The 21,093-nt window shown below is 37.3% G+C and overlaps 1 protein-coding gene and 1 long non-coding RNA gene across 2 annotated transcripts in view; one reads left to right on the top strand and one right to left on the bottom strand.

The window, feature by feature from the left end:
- The window catches only part of LOC136825716 (uncharacterized), a 27,360-nt gene extending 6,433 nt beyond the window's left edge, over positions 1–20,927 (top strand). The window contains exon 2 of the mRNA XM_067082488.1: positions 20,624–20,927. Within this exon, the coding sequence (XP_066938589.1) occupies positions 20,624–20,857 (234 nt within the window). The 3' untranslated portion in view covers positions 20,858–20,927. The remainder of the gene's footprint in view (positions 1–20,623) is intronic.
- Positions 1–21,093, bottom strand: part of LOC136825731 (uncharacterized) — a 583,078-nt gene that overhangs the window by 555,865 nt on the left and 6,120 nt on the right. The window lies entirely within an intron of this gene.

The following is a 21,093-nucleotide window of genomic DNA, read 5'->3' as shown; positions in this document are numbered from 1 at the left end:
TTATAATCATATTTTCTGGAGCCAAAAGTGTGATTCTTCCCATTCATGTCACTAGTTACTTCTAAGCCCAAAAATACTGACATAGATAAGGGGGGGACCAGATTCCTGTTGCTCAATGATTACTGTTAGAGAAGTGCATTAGGCAAAGAGATTGGAAGGAAATTAGCTTTAGAAGGCTGAAAACGAACCTAATTAGGCTACATCTTCTTCACTCAGAGATAGTATACAGATGCACTTAATAATTTACTGCTAAAAAGAAAAAGATTCTGAACTGTGCTGAGCAGGGCAGGAAGACGATTCGTGAAGAGAAAAACACGGCACACGAGAACTCACGACAAATATGACTTGCTCACGCCATTATTTTCGAATCTAACTGAAGATTATCCTCATATAGATTTTTCTTGTAATCCGGTATCTCTTTGTATTCGTGTTTTACAGCTTGGTGCTTCCTGCACTAAATGACCCCTGCCTCAAGAAACATGCCATGCCCCTAAACCTAGGCAGATTAACATTTTCACTTTCCAAACGGACTTTCCTGCAGTTACATGCGTAATAAGACGAATTTTTAATAACCTTGATTTAACCCCAAGCGTTTACTCTTTCATTCATGATTTAACAGATGGGACACACAACAATAATCATGGCCGCATTCTTAGTTCAACAGCCGAACGTTGGTGAACTGCCAGTGCGGATAACTTCGACAATATTATCCATTTCATATATCTACACAGAATGCTCATCAGAAGCGCTTAACAATCCCTATAATTATTATGCTGGTCACCTCTATCTTACAAGAACTTCCTGTATATTGGGGAAATTCCTTTTAATACCATATATATACTGTGTATATATATGTGTACATATATATATATATATATATATATATATATATATATATATATTATATATTATATATATATATATATATATATATATATATACATATACATACATATACGTAGATGTTTATATGTTTTCGTACATTTTCCTGAATTCAAGGGTTTAGCAATTGTTTAAAACGACAGCTCCAAGATATATAAATGATTCAATCTGTTAAAAACTCGCCTCGAAAATAGCAACATGGACTTTTACGTCAGTCTTCTTGCAATGAACAAACAGTTATATTTTTTCCATCGTTTATCAGTCTGTTAATCATTTCCGCCATTCGCCAGCTGTTGGTGCTATCAACAATATTACCTTCAAAATCCGAGTCATTCTACTTTCGCCTGTGCCTACGGTGAATCCCAAGATTTTTTTCTTTACTTTCATTTACGTTATTCGTAATAAATTCAGTTATCGAGGTATTACAGTGATCTAAGACAGCTAGAATATTTGTAAATACGAGTGTTTAATGAATACGTCAACAAAACTCAGTAAACACTAAGGAGTATATAGAATATATGGATAATAATATTGATTCTGCATAATACCCTTTCAGCAAATGATATGAAACGCGTTCAACAAATAATAAGATGGCATTACAAAATTATGGAACCCATTAAATATGACCTTCTCTGAATTGTAAACAATCCTGAATTTCTAAATCAGCTATCAGACCACCCAACAGGGAGTCACACTTAAGAGTATAACTTCTGCCGAATACCAGAATATTAACTAAATTCTATGAAAAAGATGTGCAACTGCTGAAGGAGCGTCCAATTAAAGTTTCCGTAAGAATACTTAATATTCTAGGTTTTGAACTGACTGCTAAATGTAGAAAAATTGAAATTATACGAAGAACGTAGCGAAAAAAAAGTCAAACAGAAATTAGCAACTTAAGAACATTTCAAAAAGTGGTCCAAATTGAGCTACGAAAATAAACTGAGAAAAAAAACCAACATTTGATTCCACCCGCAGAACTCTGTAAAATCATGGCGTATGAAGAAAATAGCAGAACTTCTAAATTTAGACAATTCCTAGCTTTCCGTAAACAACGAATAGATTTACTGCCTTTAAAGGCTCTCTGACTTTAAAGACTGACTCTCCGACTCATAAATTTGTTTTCAAAATAGCCAATGAATCTTAACAAATCAACTAGGTTAACTTTGTAAACAGAATAACTGTTTCTTTACAAAGTACATCTGCGTTTGAATATACATATATATATATATATATATATATATATATATATATATATATATATATATATATATATATATATATCGCAGTCAACTGACCACTACATACGTAACTGATTGCTTGGGTCAACAACACCACAACCAAGATATATGATAGACTTGGGTTATTAAATATAATTCAGTGAATGATTAAATTCATAATTCACTTATATCCGTTAAGCAGACAACTTCAGCGACTTTATCTATCCCCTAATGCCTTCCCAATCGCACTCGCGCCCCCCACCCCCCAGCAAGCAAATAGAATAGAATAGAAACAGAATCTAGGCCAAAGGCCAAGCACTGGGACCTACGAGGTCATTCAGCTGAAACGGTAATTGACAGTAAAAAGGTTTGAAAGGTGTAACAGGAGGAAAACCTCGCAGTTGCACTGTGAAACAAATGTTAGGAGAGGGTGGAAAGTAAGATGAAAGAAAGAGAATATGAATGAAGATACAGTAAAAGGAATGAAAGGGGTTGCAGGCAGGGGCCGAAGGGACGCTGCAAAGAACCTTAATTCATAATGAGTAAAAAGTCACAATAATGTGAATGAAAGACAGTATATTTTCCAAAATACAAAAAATGGGGTTAAAAAACCAGGGGGAGCTTTCAACAGTTTGCACAACGGTCCTCTTCAGCCAGCTGAATAAAAATGTACATTTACATTATTGTGGCTTTTCACTCATTATTTCCCGTCACAATATAATGATGCACCATAGATAACCTTCAGTAACGCCTGCAAAAAAAAAAAAAAAGTATACCTTAGTTTTACCAGACCACTGAGCTGGTTAACAGCTCTCCTAGGGCTGGCCCGAAGGATTAGACTTATTTAACGTGGCTAAGAACCAATTAGTTACTTAGCAACTGGACCTACAGCTTATTGTGGAATCCGAACCACATTACAGCGAGAAATGAATTTCCATCACCAGAAATAAATTCCAGTGCACCACAAGAGGTGCACTGACGGCACTAACATCTCCCCCTACGGGACCCCGCGAGCGAGTCTCCGTCGACCGGTGAAAAAAATAACGATCATCCTTCCAAGGGAGACCCAATTATGAAAGAGCCGAGCTCTGTCGCTCTGTCGTTCGAACTTGCATCATTTTGCGGTTCGTTAAGGCAATCGGCGATGGAGTCACCTCAGTCACTGCCTGAAACTATTGGAGTCACTGTCACGTCCGTCCTCCGACGATGCTCCGGGTCATCTGACGGTGAAAGTCACTCTTATTTCTCGGCCTCTCTCTCTCTCTCTCTGTTAATCTTCGTTTTCAAGGTTTCCTTTATTACCACTTTTTTTTGGCTGTTACCAGTTTATCGCTTCAGTATTGCTTGTTTCCTTCCTCCTTTCACTGAAGTCTCTTGAGGGCAGGTGTCTTAAGTTTAACGTTTATTCTGTGAGTGGCCATTTTACTTCATCATTTATAAGAAAAAAAACTAAAACCTACATCAAAACAATTCTTTTGAATATTCAGATACTGCGTTTCAATGCTGTAAAGTCATCAACACATTATTAAAATGAAGCTGCCTTCAATTCACTTACAGTTAAAGTCCGTTTCGTGTTTAAGATGTCCGTATGTTCTGTCTTGTTCCAAACGCGTGCGCGCGCGGAATAATGACAATAATTATTTCTCACGGTCGCAAAGACACCACACACTTCTTAGAACCAAGAAACATCAATGAGACATTTCATAGAGTCTAAATATATCACATTCAACACGAGCTGCAATGAGTATAAACACAATGACTAAATCTGCACCTTAAAATGAGACTCTAGAACGATGCAAGAAAATAATAAACAAGTAAAAAATGCGCGGAAGTTTCTCTGGCGCAATCCAATTTTCTGTACAGCATATAATGTTGTATGAAACTTTCAGCCACGCCCCGGTGGTGGCCTGTGTTGTTGGCACCGAGACGCAAGGTCATGGCTAGCTTTAACCTTAAATAAAATAAAAACTACTGAGGCTAGGGGGCTGCGATTTGGTATGTTTGGTTATTGGAGGGTGGATGACACATAATTTGCAGCCCTCTAGCCTCAGTAGCTTTTAAGATCTGAGGGCGGACAGGAAGAGTGCGGACAGAAAAAAGTGCGGACGGACAGACAAAGCCGGCACAATAGTTTTCTTTTACAGAAAACTCAAAATCAATACCGGCCATTTAAGGACGCAACAGATGAGACGTATCGTACAACAAACGCATCTCAAAAAAAAAAAAAAAAAAAAATTCCCCCAAAAAAAAATCCTGAAAAGGAGAACTTAGACACAAAAAAAAATCCTGAAAAGAACTTAAAAACTAAAAAAACAAAAATCCTGAAAAGGAGGACTTAGAAACTCAAAAAAAACAATCTGGAAAGGAGAGCTTAGAAACTCAAAAAAAAAAAAAAAATCTGGAAAGGAGAGCTCAGAAACTCAAAAAAAAAAAAAAAAAAAAAAATCCTGAAAACGAAAACTTGGAAAAACTAACATCAATAAGCAACTGCAGTCATGATGTTCGTACAAGAAAAGATTGGCGACAAATTTTTCTGAAACTTTAAACGACAGCCTTGAGGCTTGCCTGGCAATGAAATATAGCATACGGAGAAATCGGACATTTAGAAGGACATGGGTCTTTCTATCCAATGATGGGCTAGCCCAAATAAAAACTTTCATTTTTTTAAAGTGTAACAAATTATAAGAATTGTTAAAAATGCTGGAAGGAAAATCGTTCAAAACCTCACAGCTGAAATGAGAGTCAAAACTTAAAATCGTTTTGCCAAGGGAACAAATTTCACAAGTAATTTTTTTCGCTCGTTCACCTGCATACCGGTGTCCCTATACAATTACACACAAAGCTGTATTCTGTTCTAGACGTATTAACTATGTTCCACAATACTAATCCATCTTAGCTCCAAGCAAGTGAGATAATAGTATTCAAACTGCCTGCCTTCTCTGATTAAAAAATACAAGATCTTATTTCTACATTGTTTACCGCTGTTTATAGGTAAAAAAAAAAATCAAAAGGACGTAGAGCAGGACTACTTGAAATGGCTCGTGAACAGAGAAGCAACCAGTTTTAACTCACCGACTCACTATAAAATAGTGAACGAAACAATATCAAGCCAGTGGACGAGAAAGGTGTTTTTGTTTTCCGGAACACTGCTTGGAATTCAATTCCCTTTCTCGTGCGGTTAACTATACATCGACTTCATACAATGAAATCCGTACTGGCAATGGACATTTCCTCTCGGGTTTTCGATACCTTGAGAGAGGCAGAAGGAAGTGAAAATCACTCGAACCATTAACAAAGCAATACAGCCTTTCCTTCGGCACCCAACTGCATCACTTTCTCTCCAGACTTTTTACCTCATAAACCGTTCTCTTTCGTCTCTTCCGCCTACGATGCGACCTCTTTAACATTTGTTGTCAGGTTAATCTACTTCATGATCATGATAATAATGACTGGAGGAGTGGCCAAGTAGCCAAAATACCCCTGGAGAAAACTAATACATCCCTTGGCAGCATCAGGTAACCATGCTGATGCCCGATTCCGAATCGAAAATAATCTCTAGATGGCGATAGGTTACTCACAGAAATCAGGATAATTGACTTCCATTGTAAAGAAAACCAATCCGTTTTAATGGAACTGCAAAAGATTCGGAGAATAACGCCAGACTATGAAACACTCACAATCGAAGGCTTGAAATTAAACAATAATGTTATACCACACTTGAAAGTCTGCTTTACTAAAATATACATAATATGGCGACAAGGACACATCCCAGACAAAAATTATAATCATCTTTCACCTTCTTCTGGTACTTACGCTCTGCAAGATAAATACATTGCCTCTACTTGAGCTTCAAAGTAAAGAATATGCTTACTGACAGGAAACTTTTTCTTTTTTTTTTACCATTTAACATAAACGGTATGTAAGAAGCAGTAACCTTGCAACAAACCTACATTATACAAAAATAATTTTATTAATTTTTTCCGCAAAATCAGTCAAGCTGCAATACAATACTCTATAAATGTATGACTGTAATGTATTTTCATATACGAAAACTATTCATTATTACAACAGGTACGTTCTCCTAAGATTATTGCTAAAGCATTAAATACTCCATATTGACTACCAATCAAATTTCCTAAGATAATTCTTGTTCTTGATACCAGAGAGAGAGAGAGAGAGAGAGAGAGAGAGAGAGAGAGAGAGAGAGAGAGAGAGAGAGAGAGAGAGAGAGAGAGATCCTTTCTCGAGGCAATCTATGTAAACTGGTCTACCTTTGTAAAAAGTTTCATGAAAATTCCTTCAAGTTAAGTATCCCATTAGGTTAAGTAACAGATACATTTGAGCACTTAAAGCAATCTCCTTTCACGCTCACTTACGCATGATGGGCTAACCTTGACTGAAATCCCGTCAATCGACTTTTTTGCACACCTATGCATGACAGACTGCTTTTGTGCCAAGCTGCAATGAAATGGTGAGTGTGATAGACAGACAGACAGAGAAACGAGCAAACATAAGGACAAACTGACAGTCTCCCTTCATGCACAACTGTACATCATGGTTTATTTTTATACCAAATACTAACGAAATCCCTCCAACCCTGTAAGTGGGGCTGCAATGACCAGATAGGAAGACACAGGTGAACGATTTCCCCCCTCCCCCCTCCCCAATCCCTCCCAACATGCTCACCTTTGTAAGACTGAAATACGTTCAACCACGCAGGTGGAGTTGCAATGACAAAACAAGCGTGACAGACTCGCTGACGAACATAAGGGTTGCGATGGCTATATTTAAGGGTGACGACGTGCTGATAAACAAAAAAGACTACCACCCTTCATGCACATCAATGCGTGATGGAATATCCTCGCCCCAAGTTTGGTTAAAACTCTTTCAACAGTTTAAGAATGCGATGACAATGTAAGCGTGGAAGGCGCACTGTATACATACACAGATGATTGTCCTTCATGCGCGTCTAAGCATGATGGTCTAATATTGCATCTAGTTTGGCTGAAATGCCAACCATGTAGGAGTTCTAATGATAAGGCAAGCTTGACAGACGCACCAACGGGCAGAAAAATACGAGCTACGCGCTATCATTTTTTTTTTTACCAGGCGAAAATAAACTTAAAAGAGGGCGGGAGATTGACAATGATTGGTTGAATGTATAGTGTCTGAATAACATCGTTGTATTTCATATACCTACTTGGTGATTCGGATGCAAGCTTATATAATAACCTAAATTTCTCCCTTTAAATGTTTTATGTCTGTTAATAATGTTATCAAGTTGAGACGCGGTGAAAAAAATGTATTCATAATTCCAAAAGTAAATAGCGAGGTCGCCGAAGTCAACGACTGGAAATGTGCTTCGAATACAGTTTTTCATGCCGAAATTGTAACGCATATTGGAACACATCACATCAAACAGTATAAGAAATCGAATACACAGTTTTCCATGCGGAAATTTTTACAGGTTTTCCATACATTTTAACGCATATTGGAAAAGATCATATCAAATATTATATAAGAAACAATTATCAACATCTTCTAAGGACTGGATCCTGCTCAAAATGCGGACCTGATAGAAAATATTATATGCAAAACTCCATGGGGAGGAAAAACGAATTGCCACCTGTATTTTATAGCAGAACAGTAGTTTTCTGAGTTTGGACCCTTTCAAAAACGCAGGAAGCACACGATGGCAGTGCTATACAGTATTACTCTGGATGCCTTTCAGAGTTTGCATCTGCAATTTAGTATTTATGTGGCTCTTTTCATAGGTCCGCAAACCATACGCCCATGAAACTTTAACCACGCCCCAGCGGTGGCCTGTCCTATATCGTTGCCAGAAGCACGATTATGGCTAACTTTAACCTTAAATAAAATCAAAACTACTGAGGCTAGAGGGATGCAATTTGGATTGCTTGATGACTGGAGGGTGGATGATCAACATCCCAATTTGCAGCCCTCTAGCCTCAGTAGTTTTTAAGATCTAAGGGTGGAGAGAAAAAGTGCGGACAGAATAAAGAGCTGACAGAAAAAGTGCGGACGGACAGATAAAGACGGCACAATAGTTTTCTTTTACAGAAAACTAAAAAAGACAGCATAATTTCAAGGCAAAATCTAACACGATTAGACAGAAGCAGCACAAGTAAGATTAATCTGATCTCCTTCTAGTTTTACAATTTACAAAAATCGTAAATGCAATTAATATTGGTTCTAACTGCATAACCGGTTCACCTTTTGCTTTTCAGATGCTAGACAGAATCCCTCCAGGTACTCTGCTTATCATTTATGTACTGATATTAAACAATATCTGACTGGTGAAAATCGTGTGATATGGCAAAAAAAATTCCACTGCTCTTTAACAAGTTTTAATTGGGATGGATTCTTAATAGATTTTTAATATAACATAAACCCAAAATATAACATACCAAACTTAGTGCGTAATATATATATACATATATATATATATATATATATATATATATATATATATATATATATATATATATATATATATACTGTATATGTGTGCGTATGGCTATATATTGCGTGTTTACAAATGGAGAGGGACTTGAATAAATTTAAGCATAACGTCATGCGGTCTGTCTAAAAACTTTTATCCTACTGTCTACTTTGTAATGAGTGCATAATGGCATACATTTCAGGCATTATTTTTATGACCACTAATCAAGGTTTTCCATACAAACCAAACGACCAATCTGAGAGAGAGAGAGAGAGAGAGAGAGAGAGAGAGAGAGAGAGAGAGAGAGAGAGAGAGAGAGAGAGAAGACGTTCGTTAAAAAAACGTAATTGGTTCTGTTAAACGTTTTGCTTGACAAAATGTCCAGTGGCAAATTTCATCCACTGCAACAATCGCCTTACATAACATCGTCATTACTCAAAATTCCACAAGGCACAAGGCTACAAGCCGCTAGGAAGCCAAGCAAAAAAATTAAAAATAAAAATCAAATGAATTTGCCTCACTCTGAATACGGTATAAGAAATACAGCAGCTTTACGATGCATTTACGAATCTCTGCTTTTGTTTCAATTCAAAGCTACACTAAAATGCTTTCTCTGATTCATGATGGATTGTCAGATGTTCATTCTCGTGATCATGCTATAAAGGTGGATATATATATATATATATATATATATATATATATATATATATATATATATATATATATATATATATATATATATATATATATATATATATATATATATATATATATATATATATATATATATATATATATATATATATATATATATATATATATATATATATATATATATATATATATATATATATAGGCATCAAAACCTCGTTTTCAAATCAATTCAATTTTCTCCGCTTGAATGAAAAATGTGCATGCGAGAGAGAATTGCTTCCTTAGAATCATATAACCATAATTATTGAAATTTCTTATTTTTTAAGGCCCGTGGGTGTTCCGACGTTACCTGACTTTTCTTTCATCGTCATGAGATCCTTAGCACGTTACCAAGTTTTTAAAAATAAAACGCACATATTAACTAATGAGGCAGCCCGAAACAAAAGCTCCCTGAAGTCCACATACAGCCTGCAGCCTGAAACAAAAGCTTCCTGAAGTCCACATACAGCCTGCAGCCTGAAACAAAAGTTCCCTGAAGTCCATATACATTCTGCAGCCTGAAACAAAAGCTCCCTGAAGTCTACATAGGCTACAGCCTGGAGCCTGAAACAAAAGCTCCCATAAGTCCACATACAGCCTGCAGCCTGAAACAAAAGCTCCCTGAAGTCCATATATATTCTGCAGCCTGAAACAAAAGCTCCCTGAAGTCCATATACATTCTGCAGCCTGAAACAAAAGCTCCCTGAAGTCCACATACAGCCTGCAGCCTGAAACAAAAGTTCCCTGAAGTCCCACATACAACCTGCAGCCTGAAACAAAAGTTCCCTGAAGTCCCACATACAACCTGCAGCCTGAAACAAAAGCTCCCTGAAGTCCACATACAGTCTGAAAATGACCCATGAAATGCGGCAGGCGTTCACATAAAAATCACAACACTAACGGATCTGCTTAGATGAAATGCACGATCTACCTAAAGACCAAGCCAAACTGATAGAATCAGACTTAGCCATCTCCATGATGTACTCCTTCAAAGAGAACCTACTAATTATTTCTAAACCCAAGATGTAGAGCGAGATGAGCCAAGTGGTATGGACCGTTAAAATCCCCTGTACCTCAGCTCACCTAAGCCGTGAGTGATATACCTGCAAGTTAATAAACTGTGGTGGGTTGCAACCATGGTGGCAAAGGACAAGAGGGCAACAATATCATCTAAAAAGGCTTACTGGGGACTGGAAGACTTACGCCTTCTGAGCCACTACCTCTAAGGAAAAAATTGTGAGGTGATATATACATACTGATATATATATATATATATATATATATATATATATATATATATATATATATATATATATATATATATATAGATTAGAATATATATATATATATTTTATATATATATATCAATAATGATACTAAAGGCAGAATTCACAGGCTAACGCGCAGGGTATAGAAAAAGTGCTACAGAAGACAGCTTGCCGACTGATCAAACCATATTACAGTAAATACATGGATGTGTCTGGTTTGGCCCAAAAACGTGTCTACGACAGAGGTGGTTTCACCATGGCTGTTCAATACTCTCTGGATAAAGTGATCTAAGTATTCAGAGAAATGATATTAGTTGTAGATGTTCAGCTGAGGAATAAAAAATGGGACGCGAATGGAGAGGAAAATGGCTAGTGTCTGCATGTGATACAGAACTGGTTGAGGACAGCTGGCGAAACCACAAGTATAAGGCTATATATAATGGCCATGTATGGATGGATGACAGGAGGACGTGAGTAGAAGGAAGTTAAAGAATAAGCGACGCAAGAAAATTATCTAGGTGTGTGCAAAGACTGGAAGAGAATTGAAGCGTTTACGAAAGCCAAGGTGAGAATGTGTGGGGGATTTTTTTTTTTTATTTCAACTCTTTTAGAAGAGAAGTTTGGAAGCCGAATGCAAATGAAATAGAAAAAAATTGAAGCTGATGGGATCAATTTTATGCATATTAACGAAATATGAATGATGGAGAAATAGGGATATACATGATGGGTCAGAATGCTTTAAGGTGGCTCGGTCACGTGGAAGGAATGGAATGCAACATGCTATATATATATATATATATATATATATATATATATATATATATATATATATATATATATATATATATATATAAACTGCAACCAACAACATTCAAATAGTCACCAGGCACATAATCCAAAGTTTAGGTCAACAGAGACATAGTGAGTTTGAAGGAATATACCCATATCGTTTCTTCCACGCCACTATCGAGGCTTCTCGCTTATAAATATAAAGACGAGGGAAAGAGAGAGAGAGAGAATATAGAATTTAGGGCAAAGGCCAAGCGCTGGGACCTATGAGGTCATTCACCGCTGAAACTGAAATTGACAGTAAAAAGGTTTGAAAGGTGTAACAGGAGGAAAACATCGCAGTTGCACTATGAATTAATTGTTAAGGGAAGGTGGAAAGTAAGAAAAACGATATCATGAACGGAGGTACAGTAAAATGAATGAAAGGGGTTGCAACTAGGGGCCGAAGGGACGCTGCAAAGAACCTTAAGTAATACCTACAGTGCACAGCATGGGGTGCACTGACGGCACTAACCCTCTACGGGAAAACAAAATGACCATATAAGCTAATGACGAGAATCAGTTACGAAGCCTAAAAACACCCAGTTGGAAGATTATTCCACCACGGACGGAAGAGGGACACTTAATCACTATGAACTTTCACTCGTGCCATCAAGGGAGGAAATTAGTCCATCTCTCCCGTGGCCCCGACCTCTGACCTCTGCGTACCAGTAGGTCTTCTAGAGAAAGGAAGGAAAATACCACACCAGTACTTCCTTGTGTTCGATATTACACTGCCTCTCAATTTTCATTACTCATACATTTACTTTTTACATAACAGTAACTTCTCTATTCAGCTGTCTTGTGCTTTTATAAACTGCGGTGACAGTTAAAATCTAATCATCTTAACCGCAACGCCTGTCTCAGCACTTGGGAGGCAATTACGTGAAACTTTATTAGAATGGAAGCATGAGTGACAACAAATGAAAGTGTGCCTAGCTTGTGTTAACCTCTTAAGAAAACGCTCTTATTATGCATAGCAATTTATATTGTGTTACCACACATAACGCTTCCAGTCTTCCAACTGTTGTCACTTACAATTCAACATAACTCACATTACTTGAAAATGGAAACAAAAAAAGAATGTTACGACATACTTCAAACAAATCATCCAGAAGCATGGTTTGTTTATTAATAATATAAGCCATGTTGTTACCAATTTACCAAATGGCTCCGTTAATAAAAAAGAATTTTTTCTGATTGGAGAAAGGAAACAACCAAATGAAAGAGAATGAAGACGCCACTGGGAAAGCGAAAGTAGATACTACCAAGCTTCTCACCTGTCTTTTTTTTTACAGCTTTTGATCGCACGTTCATCTTTCTCTTTTATGACAGACATGATGGAGACATATCTCCCGGGGCACGAGCATGTCAACATGAGAGGAAGTCAGTCATTATCAATGGGAAGACTCGGCTCTGGGTAGTATACTGCTTCTTAAGAGATTACATCCCTTTACGAGTCGTGACCTTTTCTGTCATACACCTATGTAGAGAAAAGGAGGCTGTTTGTATATGTTCCCCATACTAGTTTAATTAGGCTATGCTATTAAATGCCTGTCAAAATTCACCACCGATCATACGTAAAATAATTATCTCGCACTTTTCTACCCTAGTTTTAAATATACTAAATGACAAAATAGAAATAATTACGTTCACACACACATGTATATATATATATATATGTGTCTGTGTGTGTATATATGTGCGTGCCATCTATAGCCATACACGCTTCCCATAATCCATCAAATTTTAGCCACTCCTAAATACGTACATACACACACACACACACACACACACACACACACACACACACATATATATATATATATATATATATATATATATATATATATATATATATATATATATATATATATATATATACATATATAAATTTATATATATACATAATTATATACATATATATGTGTGTGTACTAATATATACATATGTGTGTGTATATGTATATGTATATGTATATATATATATATATATATATATATATATAGTGTGTGTGTGTGTGTGCACGCCATCTGTAGCCATACACGCTTCCCCACATCCATCACATTTTAACGACTCCTCCTAAATGGGCCAAGACATAGAAGTGAAATGAGCCACATCTTTCTGCCAAGAAAACTCCCCAAATCACGCAACAGCCCTCTCGTCAGCAAACATCTGGCCATTTTGCCACAATTATTTGCGCCGATGTTTACTTAGGTTAACCTCTGGTTACAGAATGCAACCCAGCCAAATGGTTCCTGACAAGTCTGTTTCACAGTGTGGTTAGAATGACTTGACAAGTAGAACAGAATAGAATATAGACTTTAGGCCAAAGGCCAAGCACTGGGGCCTTTGAGGTCATTCAGAGCTGTAGTGGAAACTGACAGTAACAAGTTTTGAAAGGTGTAACAGGATGATAACCTTGCAGTTGCACTATGAACCAACTGTTCGGAGAGGGTGGAAAGTAAAATGGAAGACAGTAAATATCAACGGAGGTACAGTAAAAGGAATGAAAGGGGCTGCAGCTATGAGCCGAAGGGACGCTGCAGAGAACCTTCAGTAATGCCTAAAGTGCACCGCATGAGGTGCACTGACGGCACTAACCCCCTACGGTGGAATGACTTGAAAGTTAGATCAATGTATGAAAGAGAACTTTTGCTGATGCCTTTTATTTCTGTGATAATGTATTCTTTGTCCTCTGTTAATTCTACTTAGATTTTACTTTTTAAATTTCTTCGTTTCTTTTATGACACCTTAAGATGCCGATATAGGGGCAATAAACACGTTAGGTATTCAAATGTTACCTCTTCATTCAGAAATTTGAATTTTCATTGTCTTCTGAACTCATAAGTACGTCAAAGCCATTTTTATCAGCTTCAATATCCAAATTACCATCTCGTAGCGCACACACACAAACATACTGTATGTATCTATATATATGTGTACACACAAATATATACACATATATATATACATATACATATAATGTGTCTGTGCCATTTCTAGATTAAGTAAAATCGTTTTACATACCTACCAAGAGTGAGCTGAAAATATCTGTAGGCTACATTACGTAGAACCCTGTAAGCGGCTAAGCTGTTAATCAGGTGCCCCCTTGTCAAACCAAAAGCATGTTGCCAGTAAAATTCTAAATTACCAACAACCTAATGTTGGAATTAAAGTTATTACATCTATGATAATCACAAAACGGCCACTGCTGAAACAAAATTAAACTTCTAGTCCTCAATGGTTCGTGAGCCATTTTCTCACTTACCATACTATTTTTTATGTGTCGTTAACTGGTTCCATACAAAAATTTAGTATTAAATTCACCAATAATTACAATACTTCAATTACAATATGTTTACTTCTTACCCCTATCTGTGGCTGACTGAGTACTGTGTTTGGTCGCTGTAAATACAAGCGATGTTACAGCTGTGAATCTAAATTGTTACTGAAGACAGGCAATTTATCCTCTATCTCTCTCACCTGATAACTTACATATTAACCAGCAAAATGTCAATTATATCTCTATTAGCTAATGATTCTTTGGTCTCAACAACCAAGACCCCCAAAATTGGCTAATGTTAAAATTTACTTGATAATTCAGTTCACTCCAGCGCGCAGAGAAACTAAATTCTCATTCACCGAGATCAAACACTTCCAGAACGAACTCTTAAGGTAAAAAAGTTTCGAGATGCTGTCAATACCTTGATCTGGAAAGAGACTTTAACTATGAAAAATCCTCAAGTCAGAACCCTTGCAGTCATCTCTGGCTAACTGACATGGTCAGCTATCGTACACACAATCAGCAGTCACAAACATCTGGTGGAGATACTGTAAACATTGCCTGAGTGAGATATCAGTACGTACGGGCATATTATTATTATTATTATTATATTATTGTTCAGAAGATGAAACGTATTCATATGGAAGAAGCCCACACGGGCCCCTGACTTGAAATTCAAGCTTTCCAAAGAATATGGTGTTCATTAGGAAGGAGAGAAGGTAAAAGAAAATACAGAAAGAAGAGATCTCACTTATTGAAATGAAACAAAAATAAATTAATAAATAGATAAAAATATATTAAAATGCCAGGAGAATAGCATTAAGGCAGCAATGCACTGCATCTCCCCTTGAACTTTCGAAGTTCCGATTGCACATCTTCAGGGAGACTGATGATGATGACTACACAAATCAGAGATTATTGCTCACCGATATGACCTACCCATTCCACAACCTGCGGCTGAATAGAATGATCTGAGAGAGTCTTACATAACTTCACGAGGGAAGAGAAGATTCTGCATGATTTTCCCAGTCGTGTCAGACTCAGGTCGTAAGCATGACAGCTGTAAAACACTGACCTTTGCACTTCACCTCCAGCGCAATCCTAGGGGCTCCCCACCCATACCTGTGATATCCCATGACACCGGTGACATTGCACTTACAACCTGCAATACGTGTCCTTCGGGCTGTATCAGCCATCTCAAATCACCCAATGCGCTCGTTCAAATAACGATTTGATAAATCTTAGGATGTCACCACCAGGTGAATCAAAATGTGATGTTCTTGACAGTTGAGCGATCTTAAGGAAGGAGGCAATTCAAAGTAAGTTAATTACAAACAATGCAAAAGTCTGAACGGACACAGTTACCAAGTCAATTAAAAGAGGACCATCAACAATGCCACCTCTATCCTGGCGGAGTGGAATCATTCTACATATATTTTCTCTCTATCTCTCTTTCTATTGCTAGACAAATCTCAATTACCCTCCTCTCTCTCTCTCTCTCTCTCTCTCTCTCTCTCTCTCTCTCTCTCTCTCTCTCTCTCTCTCTCTCTATCTCCGACTAAATTTAGGTAAGTCACTGAGCTTTCAATAAATCATACAGTTGTATGGGTGTATTCAAATCAAATTGTTGAAATATATGATATAACCAAAAAAAAAAAACTACACAAGAAAGGAAAACAAAACATGGTTTCAAAATGCAGTTAAAAGACTGACATTTCGAGAAAAAATTTACCTTACAGATGCAGATCTAAGTTGAAAAAAGAATCTCCTGCACATAACGCAACTCTCTCTCTCTCTCTCTCTCTCTCTCTCTCTCTCTCTCTCTCTCTCTCTCTCTCTCTCTCTCCTTCTAAAGCTCTTACTTCCATTATTAAACTTGATTTAAGACTACCAGAAGCAAAATTCCCTCACGACGGAAGACCTAGAACATTTAAGATATTTTGAGAATACCAAACTCGAGGGCTTCGGACTTCGGGAGGTTCAGGGGATGGATAACGACCGACCCTCCCCCTCCCTCCCCTTCCAACTCCCCCCACGCCCTTCTTCCCACAAGAGTGTCGGGGGAAACTGGACTGTGGTTTCTGCAGGAGTCGTCCATCAAGGCGCTGTTTATTAACCGGGTTGTCATGCGGTTTGAAAACCAGCGGATTCCATTATCTTTGCCTTGGATGATTGCACAAATGAGTTTCTTCTTTCGGGCCGCGCAAGAGATTGCTGGACGATATCTGACGCCAATGATGACGATCGCCAAGAAATTAACATGGCGCAATGAGGAAAGCAACTAATGTTTTGAAAGGAAAATTGAGAGTAAAAAGGTTTTAAAGTTGTAACAGGAGGCAAACCTCGCAGTTCCACTATACAAACTGTTAGAGAGGGTGGAAAGTCAGATGGAAGACAAAGAATATGAAAGGAGGTACAGTAAAAGGAATGAAAGAGGTTGCAGCTAGGGGCCGAAGGGACGCTGAAAAGAACCTTAATTAATGCCTACAGTGTCGCTACCCTCCCTACGGAGTATAACTGTAGGTCCCGCTGCCATTATCATCAGTTTTGTTGTTGTAGTTGTAGCTATCACGTTCATTATGATTATAAAATATTTATAACCTTATTCAATCACACCGTTGGACTGTGGAACGGCCTCCCTGAAGATGTCGTGCAACTGCGAAGATGCAATGCATTACTACCCTCATTCAATTCTCCTTGTATTTTGATAATTTACTTACATTTTTATTTATTTATTTATTCGTCTGTTAATCTATCTGTTTGTCTAATAACCGATCTTTTCTTTCTGTATTTCTGTTCCTTCTTTCGAATGAACACCATATTTATTTTGGAAGCTTGGATTTCAAGCCAATGGCGCACGTGGGCTTGTTCCATATGAATAGGGTTCATCTCCTGAATAATAATAATAATAATAATAATAATAATAATAATAATAATAATAATAATAAAAATAATAATAATAATAATAATAATAAAAAATAATAATAATAATAATAATAATAATAATAATAATAATAATAATAATAATAATAATAATAATAATAATAATAATTCACAGCAAAGGGTCGTTCAATAGAGTTAGAGGAGACCTCAAATCAACGGATCCAACTCGGTGGCGATAATATTTTGTCGGTCCACCCATGGCTGCTGGCGGTTTTTATCTTTGTACCCTTGGCTACAACTCACCACAGTTGACTAACCACCTCGCATGTATTTCACTGCTTGGGTAAAAAAAAAAAAAAAAAAAACAGACTCAGGGAACGAAGCGGGATCGTTCTTTCTTTATCCTGGGTCGAACATACAGTATTCCATTCCCAGAGACCAAACACGAGAGAGAGAGAGAGAGAGAGAGAGAGAGAGAGAGAGAGAGAGAGAGAGAGAGATTACCACCATTGAGAGAGAGAGAGAGAGAGAGAGAGATTACCACCATTGAGAGAGAGAGAGAGAGAGAGAGAGAGAGAGAGAGAGAGAGAGAGAGAGACTAACCTCCTCTTCAAAAAAAAAGTTGACTGATTTAATCATGATTAAGTGACCCATTGTCACAATTGCCAAGGTCACTGGCGCAAAAACCCTGGGAGTATTCTCAACGTCCTGAAAATTCCCCCCAAAGTTTTCATTGTTTGAAAAAGCCTTGACGGCGTCACTTACTGTATCACAAGAGAGAAACTCACAAGCATCGACGCGTGAGAGATTCCGTATGATTTTGCTTTTTTTCGGGGGGGAGGGGGGATATTAATTCAGTTAGAGGTCTGATTCCATAACACAGAAATCAATTACAAATTAAACATTTTCACTAGCAAGATTATCGAAGTATGTAACCGGGTCTTGAAAAACATCATTTGTACCACTTAGGGTACCTGAAGATACCCTACGATTACAAAATAGCAATTTTTCACTGGTAACATTATCGAAGCATGTATTCAAGTGTTGAATAAATATCATTTGGCGCCACTTAGGGTGTTGAAGACTTAATATGCTATTTTATATTCACTCGGATATTCCAATTTCAATCAGCAACTGATAACCTTCGGCAACAAGTCATACACACCAGGGTCATGCATGGTCCCCCAAAAATCTCATTTCATATTTCACGTAATCTAATGAGCCACCAAGCTTTCTTTCTCTCTCTCTCTCTCTCTCTCTCTCTCTCTCTCTCTCTCTCTCTCTCTCTCTCTCTCTCTCATAGACATATATGTATATACAATATACATGTGTATATATATTATATATACAGTATATAACTAAACGAGCCTTGTGGCGCCAATCCCTGCAAAGAGGAGAGAAGTATACAGCGAAAATATGTGTATGTGATATAAATAATATATATATATATATATATATATATATATATATATATTATACTGTATATACTCCAATTCAAGTAATAAAACTACAAAATTTCAAAAACACACTTCCTTACGAGAATACCAAATTCTATATGCTCAGAACCCACCTGTGTAAATGAACAGGTAACCCAAGGTGGCCGTCAACTTATTTACTAACTACACAGATTAAAAGAAGCGGAAAAGCACATAAGAGAGCATAAGTTCTCCCTTTTTCAAGCCGCAGTGAATACAGCAGCGATTAAATTATCCCTCTCTAAAATCGACAATTCCCATTAGGAGTCAGTGGCATGTAGTATGTAGCCTCAGGCCGGGGAAGGGATAATAGGTTAGTGGTGGTGCCGAAGTTTCAACCCAGTGGGGTGTGGACTGCCTCGTCGAGGGTCTTATTTTCGAAATTATATGATAGGAAAATATAGCACTTGGGTCAAAGGCCAAGCGCTGGGACCTATGAGGTCATTCAGCGATGAGGGGAAAATTGAGAGTAAATGAAGTTTTAAACGTGTAACAGGAAGATCTCGCAGTTACACTATGAAACAATCGTTAGGAGAGGGTGGAAAGACAGATGGAAGAAAGAGAATATGAATGGAGGTACAGTAAAACGAAAGAATGGGATTGCAGCTAGGGACCGAAGGGACACTGTACTGTAAATGTAAAGAACCTAAGTAATGCCTACAGTGTACTGCGTGAGGTGCACTGATGGTACTATCCCCCTACGAGAGAAATACGATTGTTTACGTTTTGGCGGAAAGCTGATTACTAGCACCTGCTATTTTTTCCTCTTTCCTACTCTCTATCCATCCTCAGCTGCAACCCAAAGCAGTCGACCAACACCAGGGTACATGACTCACTGCTTGCTTCAACAGATTCACACACGATTTTTAAGGAGCGCGGTCGTGCTGTTTCTTTCCTAGGCCGGTACAGGACTCGAACAAGGTTCCTCGGTTTGTGAACCGAGCGGCACCATGACAAACCCCTCCAAATCACCAGCCTCCCCCCCTCCCCCCGGGAGCCATGCGGGCTAGCAGCTCTACAGAACAATCTTCAAAGCCAAGAAAAGTAGCCTGAAAACTCCAATGAAACTGGCGCCGGGAACAAAAGCAAAATCATTAAAATTACATAACTACTCATAGCCAGCGTTCCCTGCGTTCATTAACAGCTTTCGTTTTGCACCAAGTGGTTCTATTATAATCACAGTCCAGTGGATACTTTCCACTGGTTCGTGTGGTCTCCTGTCAAGTTACAGCTTTCATCTGCTAATTACTGATGTACTGTGGATTGTATAATTTTGGCATGGAGAGAGAGAGAGAGAGAGAGAGAGAGAGAGAGAGAGAAATCTATATTACATTACAGGCTTAAACCAAATATACAGCCAAAGTGTTTGCCGTTTCTAATTGCTACTTTTATAATATATATATATATATATATATATATATATATATATATATATATATATATATAATACACACACACACACACACACACACACATACATATATATATATATATATATATATATATATATATATATATATATATATATATATATATATATATCACTTTCAGATAACAAGCATGCACTGAATAACACTGTACAAAATAAAAAAAGAAGAATAAAAAATGAATCTGTTTTCTTTTCACAGACGGTGATGTGGAAGAAGAAATCGTTCACGGAAGGTCGTCCTCAGGAGCACATCATGGCTGAGAACGACCTTCTCGTGATGGAGGACGAGAGATTCTCCCTCAAGCAAAATGCGGGGCGGTACACCCTCACCATCAAGGACTTCCGGCCCAAGGACTGCGGTACTTACGAATGCGAAGCGAAGGCGGCAGATACGACGGCCGCTTCTCAGTTACTACTATTCACGTGTCATTAGTGTTAAGTCTTATTTATGTATAACTGACAAATAATGTAAGCGCATGTACACATACGTACACAAGCTAACACACGTCTCATAATATATATATATATATAATATATATATATTTATATATATATATATATATATATATATATATATATATATATATATATATATATATATATATATATATATATATATCTACAACCATTTGTTCAAGCCCCTGCAAATTAGATTAATAAAGAAAAAAA

The sequence above is a fragment of the Macrobrachium rosenbergii genome, chromosome 39, assembly GCF_040412425.1.
Source record: "Macrobrachium rosenbergii isolate ZJJX-2024 chromosome 39, ASM4041242v1, whole genome shotgun sequence".
Lineage (NCBI taxonomy): Eukaryota > Metazoa > Arthropoda > Malacostraca > Decapoda > Palaemonidae > Macrobrachium > Macrobrachium rosenbergii.
The sequence above is the reverse complement of the archived record's forward strand: the minus strand, read 5'-3'. Positions and strand labels throughout refer to the sequence as shown.